Raw genomic sequence first — 18784 nt, 5'->3', positions numbered from 1 at the left:
AGCTGAGTGATTTGGGGGAAGTCACTTAACCTCCCTGAACCTCGTTCCACCCATCTGTTCAGAGAGGATAATAATACCTACCTTGCAGCGTTATTGAGAGATTTCTTCATCACTACACGGGAAGCTCATAGAACAGGGCCTGCCTTGGTAAATGCTCGAAAATGTTACCTATGATGACCCCCCCTTTGTATCGAGAAAATAGGGGCTCTTGGGGTTAAAACAGGTCATTCAAGGCCACCTAGCAGACAAGTGGTGGAGACAGGATGGGCTCTAGTCTCTCTCAGACCAGACTTCTGCTGATGGCAACTGTTAATAAATTTGCGTTGCTCAGGCCCTAAGAAGAGAAAGTGGACAACCTGTATCTTTGTGGAAGCTTGCTTCCTCATGTGTTGGACGAAGTGAGAGGAGGGGTGAGAAAGGGGAAGACAGGGCACCTGGGTGGCTCAGTTGGTTAAGCGACTGCCTTCGGCTCAGGTCATGATCCTGGAGTCCCTGGATCGAGTCCCGCATCGGGCTCCCTGCTCGGTGGGGAGTCTGCTTCTCCCTCTGACCCTCCCCCCTCTCATGTGCTCTCTTTCATTCTCTCTCTCTCAAATAAATAAATAAAATCTTAAAAAAAAAAAAAAAAAAAGAAAGGGGAAGACAGGGTTTGCCAATGTTGCAGTTGCTTGAAGAGGTGTGTGTTGATAATGGACGATAGCCGTGCCTATCTCGTGAGAAAGATCTGGCTGTCCCCGTGAGGTTTTCATACTCATGGCCCACAGCTTGATGGTATCACAGAAAATTTCTGTACCACTGGTGTCCAGAAATCCTCTGGGGACAGGAGGCAAAGGACTGTCCCAGAGGGCACAAAACCAGAGTGTAGCACCTCTTGGCAGTGTTTAGTCCTGAGGATGTACCTGCTGGAGGCGGGCTCGGGTCCCTCCGGGTGCTGCAACCGAAATGGCCCCAGGCCTCCTGTCTGGTAACTCAGTCAGCGGAGTGAGCAATAGCCAGAGAGACAGAAGAAATGCCTGCTGGTGAGAACAGCAAGCACGTTTGTACCCACACAGCTCACCGCCCCTAGAAGTGCGTTTAGAGGAATTCTCAAGCCTCCCTTTCTCTCTGAGATGCCCGCAAATGCATTGCTTCCTAATCTTTGGGGGGCACAAATCCTTTGGAGGACTGGAAACTTATGGATCCTTTTTCCAGGGGGATAGTTAAAAAGGCTTCCTCATACAGACAAGGTGACCAACTGTCCCCACTTCCCTGGGGTTTCCCAGATTCAGCGCTAAAATCAGGGAAGTTCTTGCTGACCTGCAACTCTGGGGCCTCCCAGATCCCCCAGAGCTCACTTCACTAAGGAGCCCTGTCCTCATCCGTTTGTTTATCGGAGAAGGAAAGATGCGTTGGCGCAGGGTCATACCTGCCTTCAGTGACTCAAGCGACTCAGTCACAGAAAGCAAGCATCCCCGTTCTTAGGTCCTCGGTGTGAGAGTTCGCTCGGGCTCTCAGACTCTGCACTTTGCACAGCACGATGCACTTCCCAGGGACCCGGCTTCTCCGGCAGGACCTGGTTTTGAAGGAAGGGGGCAGGAGCTCACCACCCGGAGGGGGTCCCTGAGAGGGATTGCCCCGGGCTCCCAACGTGTGAGATTTCAAATCCATGTGAGATTTCAAATCAGGATTTTCAAGGAGCCCACTTGAATCCGTTCACTCCCGTCTGGTGTTAAGAACCTGCTCGATGGGTTGCTTGTCCCGCTCAAAGTGCAGCTCAGGGTGCGGACTTGACCACTTCTGATGCCCCATGTGAGCAGAATCATACAGGATTCTTCCTCAGCCTACTCTCTTCACAAAGGAGGTGCTGGCTGGGTTAACCAGTGGTTGGGACCCGAGTCACCCCACAGGTGATTACAGGGTCCCAGGTACTGTGCAGACGGGTGGCCTTGAGAGACAGCCAAGCCCAGACCCCCCTCCTACAGAGTGACCATCACCTGTTGGTGTTTGCAAACTTGGGTCATGGTCCGCCGTGGCCTCGCCTCCACTCCCTGCACAAAGCACCGTCCCCCCGCCCCCTCCTCGACACACACGGAGTCTGCAGGCTGAGCCCCTGCTGATGGCCACGGTCACGGCTGCAGGTCACTAGGTCATGAATGAAGGCAGGACTAGAGTCTGCCCTGCAGACGTCCGTCTGACTTTAAGTTGGCAACTTGCTGAGCTAGATTGAGCAGCTGGTTCCGTCAGTGTGACTCAACGTGTTATCGATGTCTCAGGGGCCATTCTCCTGGTGACTTTGTTTTCTGACTCTTTGGAAGTCATCACACTTAAAGGGCCTCATCAGTGGAACATTTTGGTCATGAGACAGTGGTCAGAAGCTGTATGGGTTTCTTATGGCCGCTGTGACAGATGAGCACAGACTTAGTAACTTCGTGGCCTTTCTCTCGCGCGGTCTGGAGGTCAGAAGCCCAGCACAGGCCTCCCTGGGCGCAGGTCAGGCTGTCAGCAGAGCTTCATTCCTTCTGGAGAGCCCCCCCCTGTGTTTCCGTGCCTTTCCCACTTTCCGGAAGCTGCCCACAGTCCCCGCTTGTGCACCCCCACCCCGCCCCACATCTGCAAAGCCAGCCCTGTGGCATCGGGCGCCGTCACCCTGTAAAGATGCTGCAGGGGCTCTGGGTTGCGGTAAAGACTGACTCCCCCTGCCAAGGCCAGGGTTGGCTTTTTACCCCAGGCTGGATGACAGGATCGTAGAAGTGGCAGGAGAGGGTCCCCCACGTGGTACTTCACCTTGAGTGTGCCTCAGTCACCTGGCCCTTGTCGGGGGTGACTCTGAATCAGCCCGTCAGGGTGAGTGGGGACCGGCTGCCCAACCCCTGAATGAATCTCCCCAGTTTGAGAAATGGTGATTAATTAGTCTCAGACATTCCATCCTGAGGATCATTTTTCTATTGGATAACTAAAGACCCTAATGAAAATTTAACTCAAGGGTTTATTACCCAGGAATTGGACTACTTGGTAACCTTGGAAAACAGCACACCCTGCCCCTACTTGAAAGCCAGCGGCTCCCTTGGCCCCTAGAATAAGCCTCAACTCCCCCTGCGGTCCTCACAGCCCCACGGGATGGGCTCCATTCACCTCTCCCACCTGTCCCGCCACACTCCACCTGCCTCTGTGTTCCAGCCACCCTGGCCCGCCCTCCGTTCCTCGGACATGACAAGTTCACTCTTACCCCACGCCCTTTGCACAGGCTGTCCCCTCTGTGTGGGATGCTCTTCCCAGAGATATTCCTAGGCGGTGACCCATTCCTTTTTGTCCTCCAAATCTAAGCTCCAGTGTCACACCAAGAGCAGTCTTCCCGGATTAAACGTTCTAAGAGTGTCTCCACCCAGTCACTTTATCTCATGAGCTGGTTTTATTTTCTTCACAGGCAGAGTTGCTTGTTTGTGTATTTACTTGTCAGGCTCCCTCAGCTGCATGAAGGTCAAGTCTTTATTGTGTTCCCTGCTGAGTCTTCCTGCATCTAGCACAATGCGTGGCACTAGTAGGTGCTCACAAAATACTTGCTGAATAAATGAATGCATGAACGAATGAAGGAGGCCAGGTCTCTCTGGAGAGACCCCTAAGGAATCAAGGGGATGATGGGTATTTCCTAGAGGTGACTTGACACTCCCCCTCATCCCCAACCAGGCCACCAAGAACTGGTTGGCAGCAGCAGGGCCTCGCCCGGGAACGCGGCATCCTTGACGTTGACCATGGCTCTTCTGGCGCTTTCAGAGTTCAAGCGTCTGCAAGACGGCCGTGCATGCGGGAGTCATCCCGAACGAGAGCGGGGGTTATGTGGACGTGATGCCCGTGGATAAGAAGAAGACCTACGTGGGCTCGCTCAGGAATGGAGTCCAGTCTGAAAGGTAGGGCTGCGTTCTCCGGCTCTTGACACCCAGGGTCCACCAAGGGTGCCCCTGAGGCAGCCGGGAGGGAAGCCAATGACCTTGACCTTGGGAGTAGAACTTGGGCAGGCTTGCGCTCATTCCTACCAGAATACCCAAGACGAGCCTGTTCTTTTCTCTTCCTTTCTGTTTTAAAACTAAGAACTTTTTTCTGTGACAATATATGTTTTTGTAGAAGATTTAGAAGCGTCCCATAAGCCCAAAGAATAACAATCATCCATAACCTGTCACCTGGGGCAGTTACCGTGAGACTTGTGGTGTGTCTTCCTCTGGTCCTTTTACTTGGCGTGTACGCAAAGAAAACAAATGGGATCAATTTATGGTGACACAGTGGTTCTCTGTAGTTAACGATAGTATAGTTACATCTGTTACAGAAGTAAAAGCAAGGGGTCTGGAGCTCCGCCTCTCACCAGCTTTGTGCCCGAGAGCCAGCCACCTGATTTCCTTGCGCCTCAGTGTTCTCACCTGTGATATGGGGACAGCACTGGTCTCGGCCTCACAGATTGCCTGAGGATTAATCCAGTGGCTGTCTGGTAGCTGAGAGCAACAGGCCCTAAGGAGAGGAGAGTTTAGTACTCTGTACTTTCACTGAATAGATCATCAAGGCTGCTCCTAAGTCCACCCCCCACCCCCGTGTCCCTGCTGGTGACCCCACACAGTCGCATCCAGTGGGCCCCCTGCACCTCACTTCCTGGTTGGGCAGCCCAGCACTTTTCCATCCTGGGGGGCTGATCATCCCTGTGATGACCATCCTCACGGGGGAATGTCTGCACCTGCCAATGCTTGTTTCTGGAAGTCCCTGGAAGTGACATTCCTAGATCAAAGACCGTGCAAACGTCTGAGGCTTCATATGCCTTTCCAGAACGGCCTCAGGCTGCCAGTTTATCTTCTGGCACATGCTGCTCATCCTCACCTGTGTCCCTGTTGTCCACAGAAGCACCTCCCAGGCCTCACAGCCCAGGGATCCAGGCCCCAGTCCTGGGGTTTCCTCTTGAGAGCCCCGTGACCTCACACAAGGCACCAGACTTTCCCGAGCCTCAGTTCCTGTGTCTGTGAAATGGGTCTCATGACTCGCCTTCCCCGGGGCAGATCCCTCTTGGGGGTAGAGTTGTTCTCAGGGCTGGTGGGGCAAGGTACAGAGACGTTGCAGGGCTGGAGGCTGGAAGTCCCAGATCAAGGCGTGGGTGGGGAGGACTTCCTCCTGAGGCCTCTCTCCTGGGTGTGTAGACGGCCGCCTTCTCCCTGTGTCCTGACAAGGTCCTCCCTCTGTGCTCTTCGGTGTCCTACTGTCCTCCTCTAAGGAGACTGGTCAGATTGGATCGAGCTTCACCCTCGTGACCTCATGTTTAACTTCATTATCCCTTCAAAGACCCTCTCCAACTACTGTCTCCCCCCATTCTGAGGCATCGGGGGCTGGGATTTAAACATAGGAATGGGGTCTGGGGGACACAGCTGAGCTCATAACAGAGGGGAGTGCTGAAATTTTATATTTGAGGGCCCTTCTTTTGAAAAGGAGTATAAAATCAAGAACACAAAACGTGCCAGGCCCCCAGAAGCTTAGGCTTTCGTGGCACCCCCCATCCTCCCGTCAGGATGGTGCTGCTCGTGGGGACGCTGCATAGTGGCACGAAGACCCCCCCAGGGCCCACACAGGAACTCTGTCCTGAGCCCCGACGCTAGAGCGAGCAGCGTCTGCATCTTCTTCAGCATGGGCAATCTTTGTTTGGGAAAAGCTTAATGAAGGGAAATTCCACTGATTTAATGGGAGGGAAATGAGGCAGCTGATTAGGTGGCATTTCCTGGCCAGGCTGGGAAGAAGTCCCGGGACAGCACTCTGTTGAGTTATCTATACCCCTCGAAGAGGAAACGGTCTTGCTGAGAAAGGTGGCGGGCTGGCCTCCGGGCTCACTGCCCAGCTCATCCCTGAGCGGCTCCCTGAGGGCAGCCACGCGGCTTAATGTGTGGCCCCCGCAGGTGGGTGTCTGAGACGGGTCCGCAGAGTGGCTTCTTTCCCACTGTCAGCCTCCCTGCCCCCTGAGACCCGTCGTTCTTTCTCTCTCCCCAAGTGACCCGCCCAGCATCGCCATCATCATTATAAATACCTTCCAGGCAGGCTTTCCCAGGCCCAGAAGTGGCGTTGCCCACTGCGCTATTCAGAAGGGTTCTAGGGAGTTTCTGCAGCATCTCCAGAGTTGAGATCCCGCTTCCCTTCCTCCTTGGACTCGCTCTCTTGTGACTCAGTTTCCCCACCTATAAAGGGGAAGGTGATAACACCTACACCCTGGGGTTAGTGGTAAGGCAGTAGGTCTCACACCGGCCCCCACAGACCAGCAGAATCCAAATCAGCTTGGAGCTTGCTAGAAAAGCAGGTTCTCGGGCCCTCCCCAGACCTGTGGAGTCTGAAGCTCCGGGACTGGGCTCTGCGATCTGTGTGAACATGACTCCCAGGGGTCCTGGTGCAGGCGGGACAATGACGTGAGGGTGGTCGCATCCCCTGCACACACAGGGACCGTGGGGGACTCTGATATTCTGCAATTCGGACTCATTCTCATGGGCTACCAGGACCAGTGCTGGGGTCCATGGGTGTCGAAATGACACAGGCCACCCTGCACACACAGAAGGGAGAGGCTAGGCCAGGAGGGTGCAGGCATTTGGGAGCCTGCTCCCCTGCTCGCCAGCTGGGTGTCCTTGGGCAGGCAGTCTCCCCAAGCTTTGGTCTCTCCTCTGCCACATGGTTGCCGTGAGGATCACTGAGATGGTTTGTGCCGAGCACTGCCTGGTGCCTCACTGTAAGTGCCCGATGGATCCAGGGCCCTCTTGGCTATGGTAGCACTTACAAGGTCTGTTGCGCACTGCGGGCGCCGTGGTTCTTGCACGCAGGGCCAAGTGACTTGTACGTAAGAAATAGGCTGCGTGGATTGTCTTTTGGGACAAAGGGGAAAGCATCTTGCAGGATCTCACTCTTTCATCCTTGCATCCATCCTTCCATTGCACGCTCACCCATCAGGGGTCATACGCTTGGCGAGCACGCACGATGTCCCAGGCACTGGGATCCAGCAGGGAACACGCAGCTGGTCTCTGCCCAGGTGGGGCGTGTCACCCAGTGGGGTTGGAGCTGACAAGAGAAATGACCACTGCCGTTGCAGGGCCCCGGGCATCACTGTTCTGGGGTAGGGCAGGCAGCTGAGCACATGAAGCAGGGCCCAATCTCACTAGCTGGAGTCTCCTCCTTGGTGACGTGGTTCCACCCATGCCCCACCCGCCCCTTGTTTGATGGGGACCTCAGCAGCCCTCTGCACCGAGACCAGGACTGAGAAATCTCCCCAGAGCCTGTTCCCATTAGGGACTGTGGGAACCAAGCCTGGGGCTAGAGGGTGGCTCTGTCCCCAACGTCTGCTGGTACCCGAGAGCGGTCCCAGTCGGTCCCAAGGGAGTTGTGGATGCTGGACACTCTGGGACCTGTGCACAGCAAACTTCATTCTAAATTTAGGGAATCCTTCAATCAAGCGAGCAAACAAAAGCCTCCTGAAAAGAATTCTCAGCACATGGGCCAAAAGTCAGTCCGGCTGCAAAGTGGCTTTGGTTTAGCAGTGGTCTTTTTCTAGAAGAGGATATCCTGAGAGTTTTGAAAGACGAGTATGCAGAGCTGGAACACTGTGGGAGGACAGGAATCTTCTTTCTCACACATGCCCGCAAAGGATAGCAGAGGAAAGGAAAGGTTGTCAAGAAGAGCTTTTGACATTGGGACCAGGGTTTGCCGGAATATTCTCATAAAGAAGCTGGATATCTGGATGAATATCAGTTCAGGAATTTTTCCTAGACCAGGACCATTTTTTAAGACCGATTTCATAAGGAGATTGGGAAATAGACCAACGAAGACAGATAGCATTCTTGGTCACTTGGTTTTAACAAACGTAATACAGAGGTAGAAGGTCTGTATGTAGGTGGACTTCCATCCAGAAGAGGGCTATTCGTGTCACGTTCGTGGGGCAGCTTCTGTGTGGCAGGCACAGACCTCCTGGGACACGTCCAGCACTCACTTAACTGTGAGCCACACGGGATTCTAAATGTTCTAGTAGACACAGTAAAAAGTAAAAAGAAGGGAAAATTTAGAATATATTTGATTGAATTCAGTGTATCAAAAATATTACCGTTCTAATGCGTATTAATAGAAAGTTATTGATAAGAAATATGCCTTTTTTTTTTTTTTAATAAATAAGATCTTGGAGATCTAGTGTGTATGGTGCACACACAGCACATTTTCAGTTTGGGCGAGTCGCATCTCAAGTGCCCAGTAGCCACTGTGACTGGTTGGTTCCTCTACTGGGCAGCCCAGCTCTGGGACTCTTAAGGGTTGGGTGTCTGAAAATCTCTGTGTATCCAGAAACTCGGAGAAGCAGAAACCATTAAGCTGTTGTTTCCAGATGGCATGAGCTCTGCCCTCTCCGCCAAGCCAGCTGGACCGCGGCTGGGGGTCAGGTTCCCTCTGCTGTGCAAATGGGTGGGTTGCCCCCTCCCGCACCCTCTAAGATCTGCACACGCAGTAGCTCATCGAATCCCCCCAACAGCCCCATGCGGTGGGGACCCCAGTTAGCCCCACTTTATCAGCAAGGTAAGGGAGGCACAGAGAGGTTAAGTGACTTGTTCAAGGTCACCCAGCCAGCAAGCCACAGAGCCATGATCGAATCCAGACCACCTACCCCAGCCCCCGTGCTCTTCCCCAGCACACGTGACTCCACACCACAGATAGGTCCCTGAGCCTGGGCCACAGGCCCTGCCCAGGAGGGGCCGGGGGAGCATTCAGTACGAGGGTGCACTTGTTTCTATCTTTAAACTATTTATTAGAAAAGAAATACGTACTTACTATTTAAATAATAAGTCTCAGGAGTAGAAAATAAGAGTCCCCCACAGGTGCCCTGTTAACCTCTGTTAATTGCTCATTTACAGCTTTCCAAGCCTTTTCCCCCTGGGGCACATACAACACGCTTAAAAATCAAGACGGAGATCATGCTGCACACAGTGTTCTGAAACTCTTTTCCCTAAAGGATATTTTTATATTTCATGAAATAAGGGGAAGGGGTTTGATGGGGTTTGGGCTTTGTGGGTGTAGTGCATTCATCTCCGTGCATGGCCCCGCCGCACGCCAGGCACACCATCCTTTCCCTGAGGGGAGATCACGGCTTAAACCGCGTAGGAAGGATGAAACAGCTCATGCTGAATGCACGCACCGACCCCGGTGCTTGCCCTGCACAAGCTCGCGTCCTCTTCCCAGTCCCTAAGGAGTGGGGCTTCCACGAACGCTGTTTTACAGATGTGAGAACGGGCTCAGGGAAATGGACTAATAACCAAGGTCCTACAGATAAGATCTGAAGCCGTGTCTGTCTGACTCTTGAATTCTCAGAAGTTCAGTAAACAGAGGAGACTCTGGGAGAACAGGGTTTGAATCTTTGAAACAAACAAAATACCTACACAACACATAAAAATCTATACACATACATATATACGTATTAATATGTATATGAACACGTATATGTAGAAACGATATATATATTTTTTAAGATTTTATTTATTTCACAGAGACACAGCGAGAGAGGGAACACAAGCAGGGGGAGTGGGAGAGGGAGAAGCAGGCTTCCCGCTGAGCAGGGAGCCCGACGCGGGGCTCGATCCCAGGACCCTGGGATCATGACCTGAGCCGAAGGCAGACGCTTAATGACTGAGCCACCCAGGCGCCCCTAGAAATGATATTTCTTAATTAAAAAGAAATCGCACACTTAAAAAGCCAGGAGGGCAGTGAGGGGTTCCTTTCCTGCAGTCTTTTGGGCGCTGGGTTCTGTGACTCTGTGGAGCGAGCTGCCAGCTCGTGGGCAAGCCCGAGGTCCTTCCCAGGACGGGCCGCCCTGCGCTGGGAGCTCCATGCTGTACTGTCATTGCAGTCTGGGTGGTCTGGCGCCAAAGGGCCATCAGTCCCTCCCTGAGTGACCTTCACCGGCAGCTCCGGGACGCAGTCCAATGTTTGCTGCTCCTTGCGGGCCTGCAACCTCCCCTCTCCCTCCGGGACCTGGGGTGGGCCGATGTCGCCCTCGGAGATGGCGTGGCCACAGCCTGACTGCTCAGGATCATGGTTAGGGGCCTCGACACACCTGGGTCCACATCCCAGCTGCACCTGGAACAAGGTGTTCGATTTGGGGCAAATCACATCATCTCTCAGAGCCTTGGTTCCCTTTCTGTAAGCGGCGAGAACCTTAGGGATCTCAGAGGATGGCCTCGAGGGGTGCACAGGGTGAGATTACATAAGGACCTAGGTGGCATCCGGCGGGCAGTGAGGGGGGGCAGAGCTGCCGGCTCCCAGGGGTGCGTTCCCGCCGCAAACCACTCACCAGGGCTGAGTTGTGACCCCCTGAGGCTGCAGACACTGGACGTTTCCCAGAGCGCCCTTGTCACAGCTCAGCCCCAACAGATGAGCACTCTGCGTGCTTGGAGTCAGCTGGAGGGGCCCCCTTCGGGGCTTCCCGGCCAGTGCTGGTTCTCCCCAGCTCTGCGAGGGTCTTCTGTGTGGGCTCTCTCTTCCTCCCTTCTTTCCTTTTCTTCTTTTTAAAATTTGGGAGACCTCAATAAATAATTCTAATTTTAAAGTAATTTTAAGAAATCAATTTTAAGAGATTAAAATCTTAATTTTAAGAAACTTCAAGAAGATAATTTCAAGAGATTACGATCACTGAAAATCCCACACCCAGTGTCAACATTCTGGTGTGTTTCCTTCCAGATTTTTTTCTGTTCACAAACACCTTCTTGTTTTTGTTTTTACCCAAAAGGGATCAGACTCTGTGTATTGTTAGGTTAACTGGTTTTCCCAGTCAGTAACCGCTTGAATGTGCTCCCAGGCCACGACCCATGTAGCCACCCAATGTTTCAGTGGCTGCATCCTCTTCCCTTGTGTGGGCAGACACACATCTGTTGACAGACATCCGGGCTGGGTTGTGTTTTGTTTTTTTTTTTTTTTGCTTTCCTGTGATAAACAACACGGCAGAGAACATCTTTGCACAAGCCCTGTACTTTCCCAATAGTTTCTTAAGATAACTTCCTTTTAGTAGATTGGTCACAGCGCCAGATGGTCTCTTTCCGCGGGGAAGTATGGCTTGCTCCGGGTTAGATCTGCCCCCAGCGGCTTCTTTGGCGGCAAGACTGAAAGCCCCTTCCCTTACCGCGCAAGGTCACAGTGGATGCAATCCTTGCCCGTCCCGCCACCTTCTCGATGCGTTGTCCCTCCTTGAGACCCTTCACTGGCTCGCCTCTCCATTCCGGGGATGCACTGAGACCAGGGCCTTTGCACCCATTGTCACCTGACCCTGAATCCCACCCCCCCCCCCCAGCTGCTGGGGGTGTCCCCTGGTCATTCAGCCTGACTCACAGCTGCTGCCTCCCCACGCTGCTTTGGTCCCATCACCCTGCATCCCTCACCCCTGCCCTGCTCCGGTCCCATGACTCTGGTCCCATGACTCTGCATCCCTCACCCCTGCCCTGCTCCAGTCCCATTACTCTGGCCCCATTATTCTGCATCCCTCATCCCTGCCCTGCCTCACCTCAGTCCCCTTTCCCTGTGTGGTTTTACTTCCAGGACCTGTCACTCTCTGAGATGATCTCTTACCCATATTTAGCTGTTCTCTCCCACCCCCAGCCTAAGGTCCGTGAAAGCAAGAACCTCATCAGTTCTGTTAACCCATGTCCCCAACACACAGCCCAGAGCCCAGCACATAGTAGGTGCTCAGCTGCACACCGGTTGGATGACAGACAGATTGCCGAGTCCAGAAATTTGTTCGGAACTCATTGAATCATTTTTTTCAAAACTTTTTATGAAAATTATTTAAACCCTTTATTAAAATGGTTCAATGCCATGCCAATGGACACTCCCTTCTTGTGTGTGTGGTAGTTACAACCAACCCAAGGAGAGAATCGGGACCGGAGGGCAAGGCTTAGGAATGGCGGGTGGGAAGGCTGGCTTACAGTTTATCAATCACACCCACTCTTCATCAAACACGCACAGCCGCCGACTCGGCCGGCAGGATGGGGCTCAGTCGGCGTTTGAGGTACAAACGAATGGGGACCCACCCGAAGGCCTTTTTGAGTAGCCCAAACCCAGAGGAATTCTCCGCCTGAGACAGTGGATGAGCCTGACACTTGTCACATCGACACCCTCGGCAGTGTCAGCCCGCTGGTCTGATGTGTTAAGAAATACACACCCCGTTCAGCAGGCTCTGCTTTTTGCCTCCGAGGTGGATGGGCTGCTCAATGGGGATGCTTCGTAGGTAGCTTGGGGCACTTGTCCGGATGACAGCCTGACTGGCCGTCTTGTCCCTGGGTGGTTTGGGGCCCTGTGATGGGGAGAAGCCACTGCTTCATCTCTAGAATTTACACTAGTAAGTCAGAGACACAGACCTTGGTATTCTCCCCCGTGTGGCTTGCCCACCGTGAGGAGTAGCTGAGAACCTTGTGGCTCTGGGTGGCTCTCCCAGACTGTTCATTCAGGCAGAGAATCTGGGAAATCTTGCAGCCCAAAGGCCTGAGGAGGGCCCTGGAACTTGAGCTTTCCAGAAACCAGCAGGGCAGCCGGGGTAACCCCAGCCCCGGCACGGCCACTCCCTCCGTCCGCGGTCTGGTGGGGAGCTGCGGGTGCGGAGGCCGGCGGCCCAGCATTCTGCTCTGTCTGGACGCCTGGCTCTTGCTCACGGCCCCATCTCGCCAAGTGCTCCCATCTGATACACGTTTCAAAAGTTCAGTCCCAGGGTAGCCAGAAGCACAGAGCTGCCATGGGGAGAGGGGGAAAACAACCAGGAATTCCAAGCAGCCTGCTTCCCGAGGATTGCTACCCTTCCCGAGCCATCTGAGAGGGCAAAGGCCATCTGTCTGGTCCGGCAATTGCAGCTGGAGGGGAGACTCTTACAGGAAATCATGCTTAAATCAAGGCTCGGCTGTTAATCTTATGCTCAAACTCATTCATAATGAGCAAAATGCAAGTGAAAACTCTGTGTGGATACCATGCCCCACTTTTGAATGGCTGAGCACCAAAAGCTGGATACCACGCCGGGCTGGTGAGCTCGTGGGCTGCCCTGGCTGCCTCACACGCTGTTGATAGGACTTGTCCATTGGTGGGGCCCTTGTGGAGGGCAGTCTGGCAAGCTGTCCAGATCACAAATGCGTGTGTCCTGTGATCCAGCCATCCCACTCCTCGGGGCCGATCTGCAGGTGCTCTCATACATGTGTGGAAAGTCCCAAGGACGAGGCTGCGCTCTGTAGGATTGTTTGCAAGAGCAAAATATTAGGAGCTACGAAAGCTCCATGAGTAGGGACCCAGTTAGCTCTGTTGGAATACTTTAATATGATAGGATACTGTGCTGCTGAATACAAAGCATGGGGAGGCTCTTCGTGTACCGCAAGCTGTGCGTCTCACAACGGGGGCTGGCGGGGACGTGGAGCCCCCACAAGCCCCTCACGTGTGGCCGGTGGGGAGGTAAGATGGGGCAGCTACTTTGGAAAACAGTTGGGCAGCTTTTTAAAAAGGCGAACATATGTTTCACCTATGGACCCAGCGGTGCCACTCTATATCGAAAAGAAAAACATGTCCCTACAAGTGTGCACCCACAAACGTTCCCAGCAGCATTTTTCATAGATGCCCAAAGTGGAGAGAATCTATATATCCGTCAGCTGGGGAATGACTAAGGAAAACGTGGGCTATCCCTATGATGGAATATTATTCAGCCATAAAAAGGAGGGAAGTACGGATCACACTGCCAAATGGGATAAGCCTCAGAACCATCCTGCTGAGCGAAAGAAGCCTGGCGGTCAGACTGCATATCGTATGATCCCGTTCACGTGAAACGTCCAGGACAGGCAGATCTGCACGGACAGAAGTTGCCGGGGCCAGTGGGAGGGGAACGGATTAAAACTGGGCATGAACAGTCTTTTGGGGTGATTCTAATCATCTAAAACCGGTTTGTGGAGGTGACTGAACAACCCTATAAAATAACTAAAAATCACTGGATCGTACACTTTAAAAAGGGTGAATTTCATGGCATGTTATACCTCAGTAGAGCTGGGGTTTCTTAATTTTTATTTATGTATTTCTGTATTGAGTGTGCATGCGCTGGGAGGGGAGGGGCAGAGGGAGCGAGAGAGAATCTCAAGCAGACTCCATGCTCAGCGCGGAGCCCGACACGGGGCTCGCTCCCACAACCCTGAGATCATGACCTGAGCCGAAATCGAGAGTCCGCCACTCGACCGACCCACCCAGCTGCCCCCATCAGTAGAGTTGTTTGTTTGTTTGTTTTTAAAGCCTTCAGTTAGCCGAAGGCTTTAACTCCTGCCTTGAGAGAATGACTGTTACCAGCTGCGTGACCTTGGATAGTAAGTCCTTGCTTTCTACTGCTGCTGTTTTCTCACCTGCAAAACGAGGTCACTGATGGCACCCACCAGAGGAAGAAGGTGAAAAGGCGTGCACACAGTGCTTTGCGCGGTGCTCGGCACGGTGTCCTGGCCCCGTCGGTGTGCGCTGTTTCAGTCACCGCGGCTCAGCGTCAGCCAGATGGCCACCGTGGAGGTCGACAGGTGGTAGCCAACGCCAGGCAGAGGCCTCGGAGGGTGCCCTCGGTTCAGACGGACTGGGGCCAGCGAAACCCAGATGGAGCTCAAAGAAAAGAACTTCACAGCCCGGCCTGACCCAGATTCAGACCCAGGCCCGTTCGCAAAGAGAATGGAATCTGCCGGCTCTTCCCGGCCCCGGGGACAGGAGCTGTGTTTCCAGCAGCCGCGGGGAGGTGTCCCTCTGTCCCTCGGCCACGGTTCTCCCACCTCGGGGATGGGGGGCACCCCGCTCTTCCTTCCCAGAGCCGGTCTCTGTAGAAGGCCCTCCCGATCTTTCAGTAATGTGCCCTCTGCCTTCTTTTTCAGCTTGAGGACCCCTCGAGACGGAAAGGCCTTCCGGATCTTTGCTGTCAGGCAGTGAATTTCCAGCGCCGGGGAGAAGGGGGCGTGCGTCTTCAAGAGGGCTTCAGGGTTTTGCTTTTTATTTTTGTCATTTTGGGAGGGGGGTGGGCTGGGGATATAGAGAGGCAGGAAACTTCCTTTGAATGGCGTTTGGTGTCACACCCTTTGTGCCTTTGTCTCGAACCACATGGAGAAACAGCGTCCTTGGGGTCCCGGCCGGACAGCTGGTGACTGGTCCTGCTGAGGCCGAGGGTCTCCATTTGTGTGCCCTCTCTGCACGGACGGTCACCAAGGCGTTCCTCCCTGGTGCTTCTCGGTGGGCGGTGGGGAGAGGGTTCCAGGCCCTCGGAGATGGAGGGATTCGGAGCTCACGCCGGGGAGGCATGCAGGGGCGGGAAGAGGTAGAGTGAGAGCCTGCAAGGCGAGTTTCAGGAATGGAGTAGAAGGTGGTTATTTAAAAACTTTGAAAACACAGTCCATCCCTACCAATGGAGAAGAATGGGTGTAATGTTTGCTGGTCAGACACATGGGCTGGAACCAGGGGGTGGGGGAGCGAGGCCCGGGCCCCCCCCTGCCCCCCCCTGCCAGCACCCCGCCTCCAGCAGGCTGGTTCTGTAGACAGCAGTGCTGGTTTATTTAGAGTTCCACAGTAACTCCAGAGATTTATCTTGTCTTTGTCCTTCCCTTTGTCCACGTGGCCCGTCTGTTTGCTGCCGTGACCTTTGGTCTCCTTGAGGACAAATGAACCAGGATCCTTTCTTTGCCCCCTCCCCGTGTGGCTCCTGGCCCAGCCCAGACTGGTTTATGCATCACCTTCCCCACCAGGGTCTTTGCTTTGCAAGCGGTTCTGTTGGCAACACCCTCCCCCCCCCCTTTTTTTCCTCAACTCTTAGTATCTCTTGGTTCCACTGAGGTGTCTACAAACAGCCAGTTGGCAACATCCTCCCCCCTTTTTTTTCTCAACTCTTAGTGTCTGTTGGTTCCACTGAGGTGTCTACAAACAGCCAAAGGAGGGCTGTTTTGTTGCTGCTTTTAAAAAGCAACAATGAAATATGCAGAGTCCCCATGCGTCGGATGACCTAGTTTTTAGCAGTGGGAGGAATGGATTCCTGAGTACATTCCTCGCCCAGGTTAGCAGCTCTGGGAAGAAGAACAGTTTGTGGTTATGAAACCAGCCTGCGGTATAATAGCAAGAGATGGTAACACTCTAGAAGGATTTCTCTTCCTGTTTTTGTGGAACAATTCTTGCCAAATCCTCCTCGGGCTCCGAGGAGCGCGGTGCTCTCTGGGTCCCACTTTATAAAAGTTCTTCATGAGCCCAGACCAAAAACCCACAGTGAAATAAAATACCTTTTTGTAAATAGCATTGCTTTGCCAAAGGTAAAATTCTACCCTCCGCCACGAGGCTGGCCGATCTCTCACTTTTGTGAACGCCGGGTTTACATTTGATTTCACCCTCCGTCAAGATATTTCAAAGGCAAAGGAACTAGCAGAGGGTTTAAAAAAAAAACAAACCAAACCAAACAAAGCAAAACCAAGATGGTCCGGACAAGGAAGTCTACTTGGGGAAGTAAGCTTGATGTGTTCTCAAGAGCATCCCTCCCTCGTGCACACACTGGAGATAAATAGCTTCCTTCCTCCACCTTTAGGAATTGGGTAAGAGCAATGCTACCCTTAGCTGAACGGAGCTGAACTTAGCAGAGCTGTTTTTCCTTCGTGCACTGTGGGCTCGTAGTAATTCATAGGTTTTGACGATTCAGCCCCAAATGTCAGAGCACAAGAATTTGGTCAGCCTGTCAGTTATGTGTCTCGTGACAGCCCAAAGATCTGAGTACTTGGAAACTTCTGGATCCTAGGTGTTGTGCTGCTGGACGCTTGCTTCCTCAGCCCCTGTTCTGCCACCAGCCTTTTGTGGTCTGTGGCTTTGTTGGGACTGCAGGGTTGGGGTTTTTAGAATTCGCGACCATCCAGGGGCTCTTCCCAGAAGCATCCTTCCCAAGGGAGAACCTGAAACGTCTGGTGTGAGCGGACCCCATCACGTTCAACTCAAGTCCCCCGGTTGCTGGACGCCTCAGTAACCGGCCAGTCTCACGGGATCGGCAGTCCTCACCCAGAGCCAGAACTCGTTCTCCTCTCCGTACTCACCAACATTTTGCAACTGGAACCATTTTTCTTCTGAAAATGGAAACAAGGCTGCAAAGTCTATCCCCCTGTAATTAGAGACCACCTCTCATTTTGTGTGTTAACAGGACCCATCATGCCATCGGCACGTAACCCACATAGAAAGATGACAAATCAGGCCAACACTGTTTCTGGGTCTCCTGCCCCCAAAATGGACAGTTCTCGTTTCCTTCAGATTTCTACCCCATCACGTTCTGGTTTTCATATTGTCTGTAGGCTCACTCAGCCCACAGCTTACATGTGTGCTTTTTTCTATGAAAAATGATGTATTTTACTACTTCCTATGTACAAAAGTTTATTGTAAATTTGTGTGTGTGTGTGTGCTTTGCATGAACAGGGACCACGTTGCTGTTGTTTCAATAAAACTGGTTTGATTTCTAAAGTGTTTCTGTGACGTATCTTTTTTGGACAAATCTGAACAGTTTGCGAAATAAAACGTTTACAACCCCCCTCGAAGGCTCTTGGCTGTTTTATCTTCGGAACTTCTACCAGGAATGTCACACCGAGGCAGGGAGATGCTGGCCCCTGCAGTATTTTCTGGCGCCTCGGGGAAAGCTCCATCCGATAAGCAGGAAGAGATGAAGAGATGTTGTTTAATGTGTGCAGACTATGTATGGATGGGGTGGGGGCGGGGAGCTTGTCAAAATGCAGATTCTGGGGGTGCCCAGGTGGCTCAGTCGGTTGAGCGTCCAACTCTTGATGTCGGCTCAGGTCATGATCTTAGGGTCGTGAGATCGAGCCCCGCGTCAGACTCTGTGCTGGACGTGGAGTCGGCTTGAGATTTTCTCCCTGTCTGCCCCTCCCCTGCTCACACACGCTCTCTCTCTCCCTCTCTCTCTAAAAAAAGAAGAAAGAAAGAAAGACAGAAAAAATACAGATTCCGGTCCAGCGGCTCTGGTCTGGGGCCCTAGAGTCTGCATCTCTCACGAGCTCCTAGTGACGCGAGTGCTGCTGGCCCTCGAGCATACCGTGTGTGTCAGCGAGGAGTCTGCTCGGGCGCCCACAACAAAGCAGCTCAGACCTGGCAGCTTCCACAACAGAGATTTATTCCCTCCCAGTTCTAGAGGCTGGAAGTCCGAGATCAAGGTGGCAGCAGGGTCGGTCTCTCCCGAGGCCTCGCTTCTTGCTTGCAGATGGCCACCTTCTCCCTGAGTCCTGGACTTTGGGCGAGCACCCCTAGTCCTACTGGGTCAAGGCCTCACCCTTATGACCCCCATTGAACCTTAATTAACTCCTTAGAGGTCCTGTCTCCAAATATAATCATGTTGGGAGTTAGGGCTTCCACATCTGAACCTGGGGAGGGGGGGACATCAGCCTCTTTTGGTGATTGCTGTCATGTGTCCCCGGGTGTCCCAAGTCGCTGTAGCCATGGGGGGAGGTTCAGGGTCTTGGCTGATCTTTACGTCTTACCATTAACGCTTCAGCCTTTGTATTCCCAGCACCCCGTTTATGTTCTTTCCATTGATGGTGAGGATAGCTTTTCTCTGTAATGTGTATACCTAGGCTTTGAAAATGTGGATTTAAAAATATTGCATGAGCACTTATGCAGCTGGATTGCAAAAATCACAGACATTGGATGACTGATGTCTGGTGCACACTGGTTTCTGACAAGTGCATGGTCAAGTCCATGGAAATGACCCTGTTGGCAGCTCCCTGCAGGGCACTGGGGGGGGGGGAACCTCTCCTGCCACCCCCATCCC

The 18784-nt window shown here is 53.0% G+C and overlaps 1 protein-coding gene across 6 annotated transcripts in view; it reads left to right on the top strand.

Annotated features, from left to right (window-relative positions):
- Window positions 1-18784, top strand: part of CRISPLD2 (cysteine rich secretory protein LCCL domain containing 2) — a 124328-nt gene that overhangs the window by 44643 nt on the left and 60901 nt on the right. For 5 of the 6 annotated variants that reach the window (XR_013444450.1, XR_013444449.1, XR_013444448.1 and 2 more), the window contains exon 14: window positions 3751-3884. Coding sequence is in view for 3 of the 6 variants with exons in the window: in XM_078063806.1 (XP_077919932.1) it covers window positions 3751-3884 (134 nt within the window). In the remaining 3 variants the exon portion in view is untranslated. Of the gene's footprint in view, window positions 1-3750; window positions 3885-14867; window positions 17467-18784 lie in introns of those variants that run through there. The other variant, XM_036104873.2, reaches the window with a different exon arrangement.

The sequence above is a fragment of the Halichoerus grypus genome, chromosome 15 (assembly GCF_964656455.1).
Source record: "Halichoerus grypus chromosome 15, mHalGry1.hap1.1, whole genome shotgun sequence".
NCBI lineage: Eukaryota > Metazoa > Chordata > Mammalia > Carnivora > Phocidae > Halichoerus > Halichoerus grypus.
The sequence above is the reverse complement of the archived record's forward strand: the minus strand, read 5'-3'. Positions and strand labels throughout refer to the sequence as shown.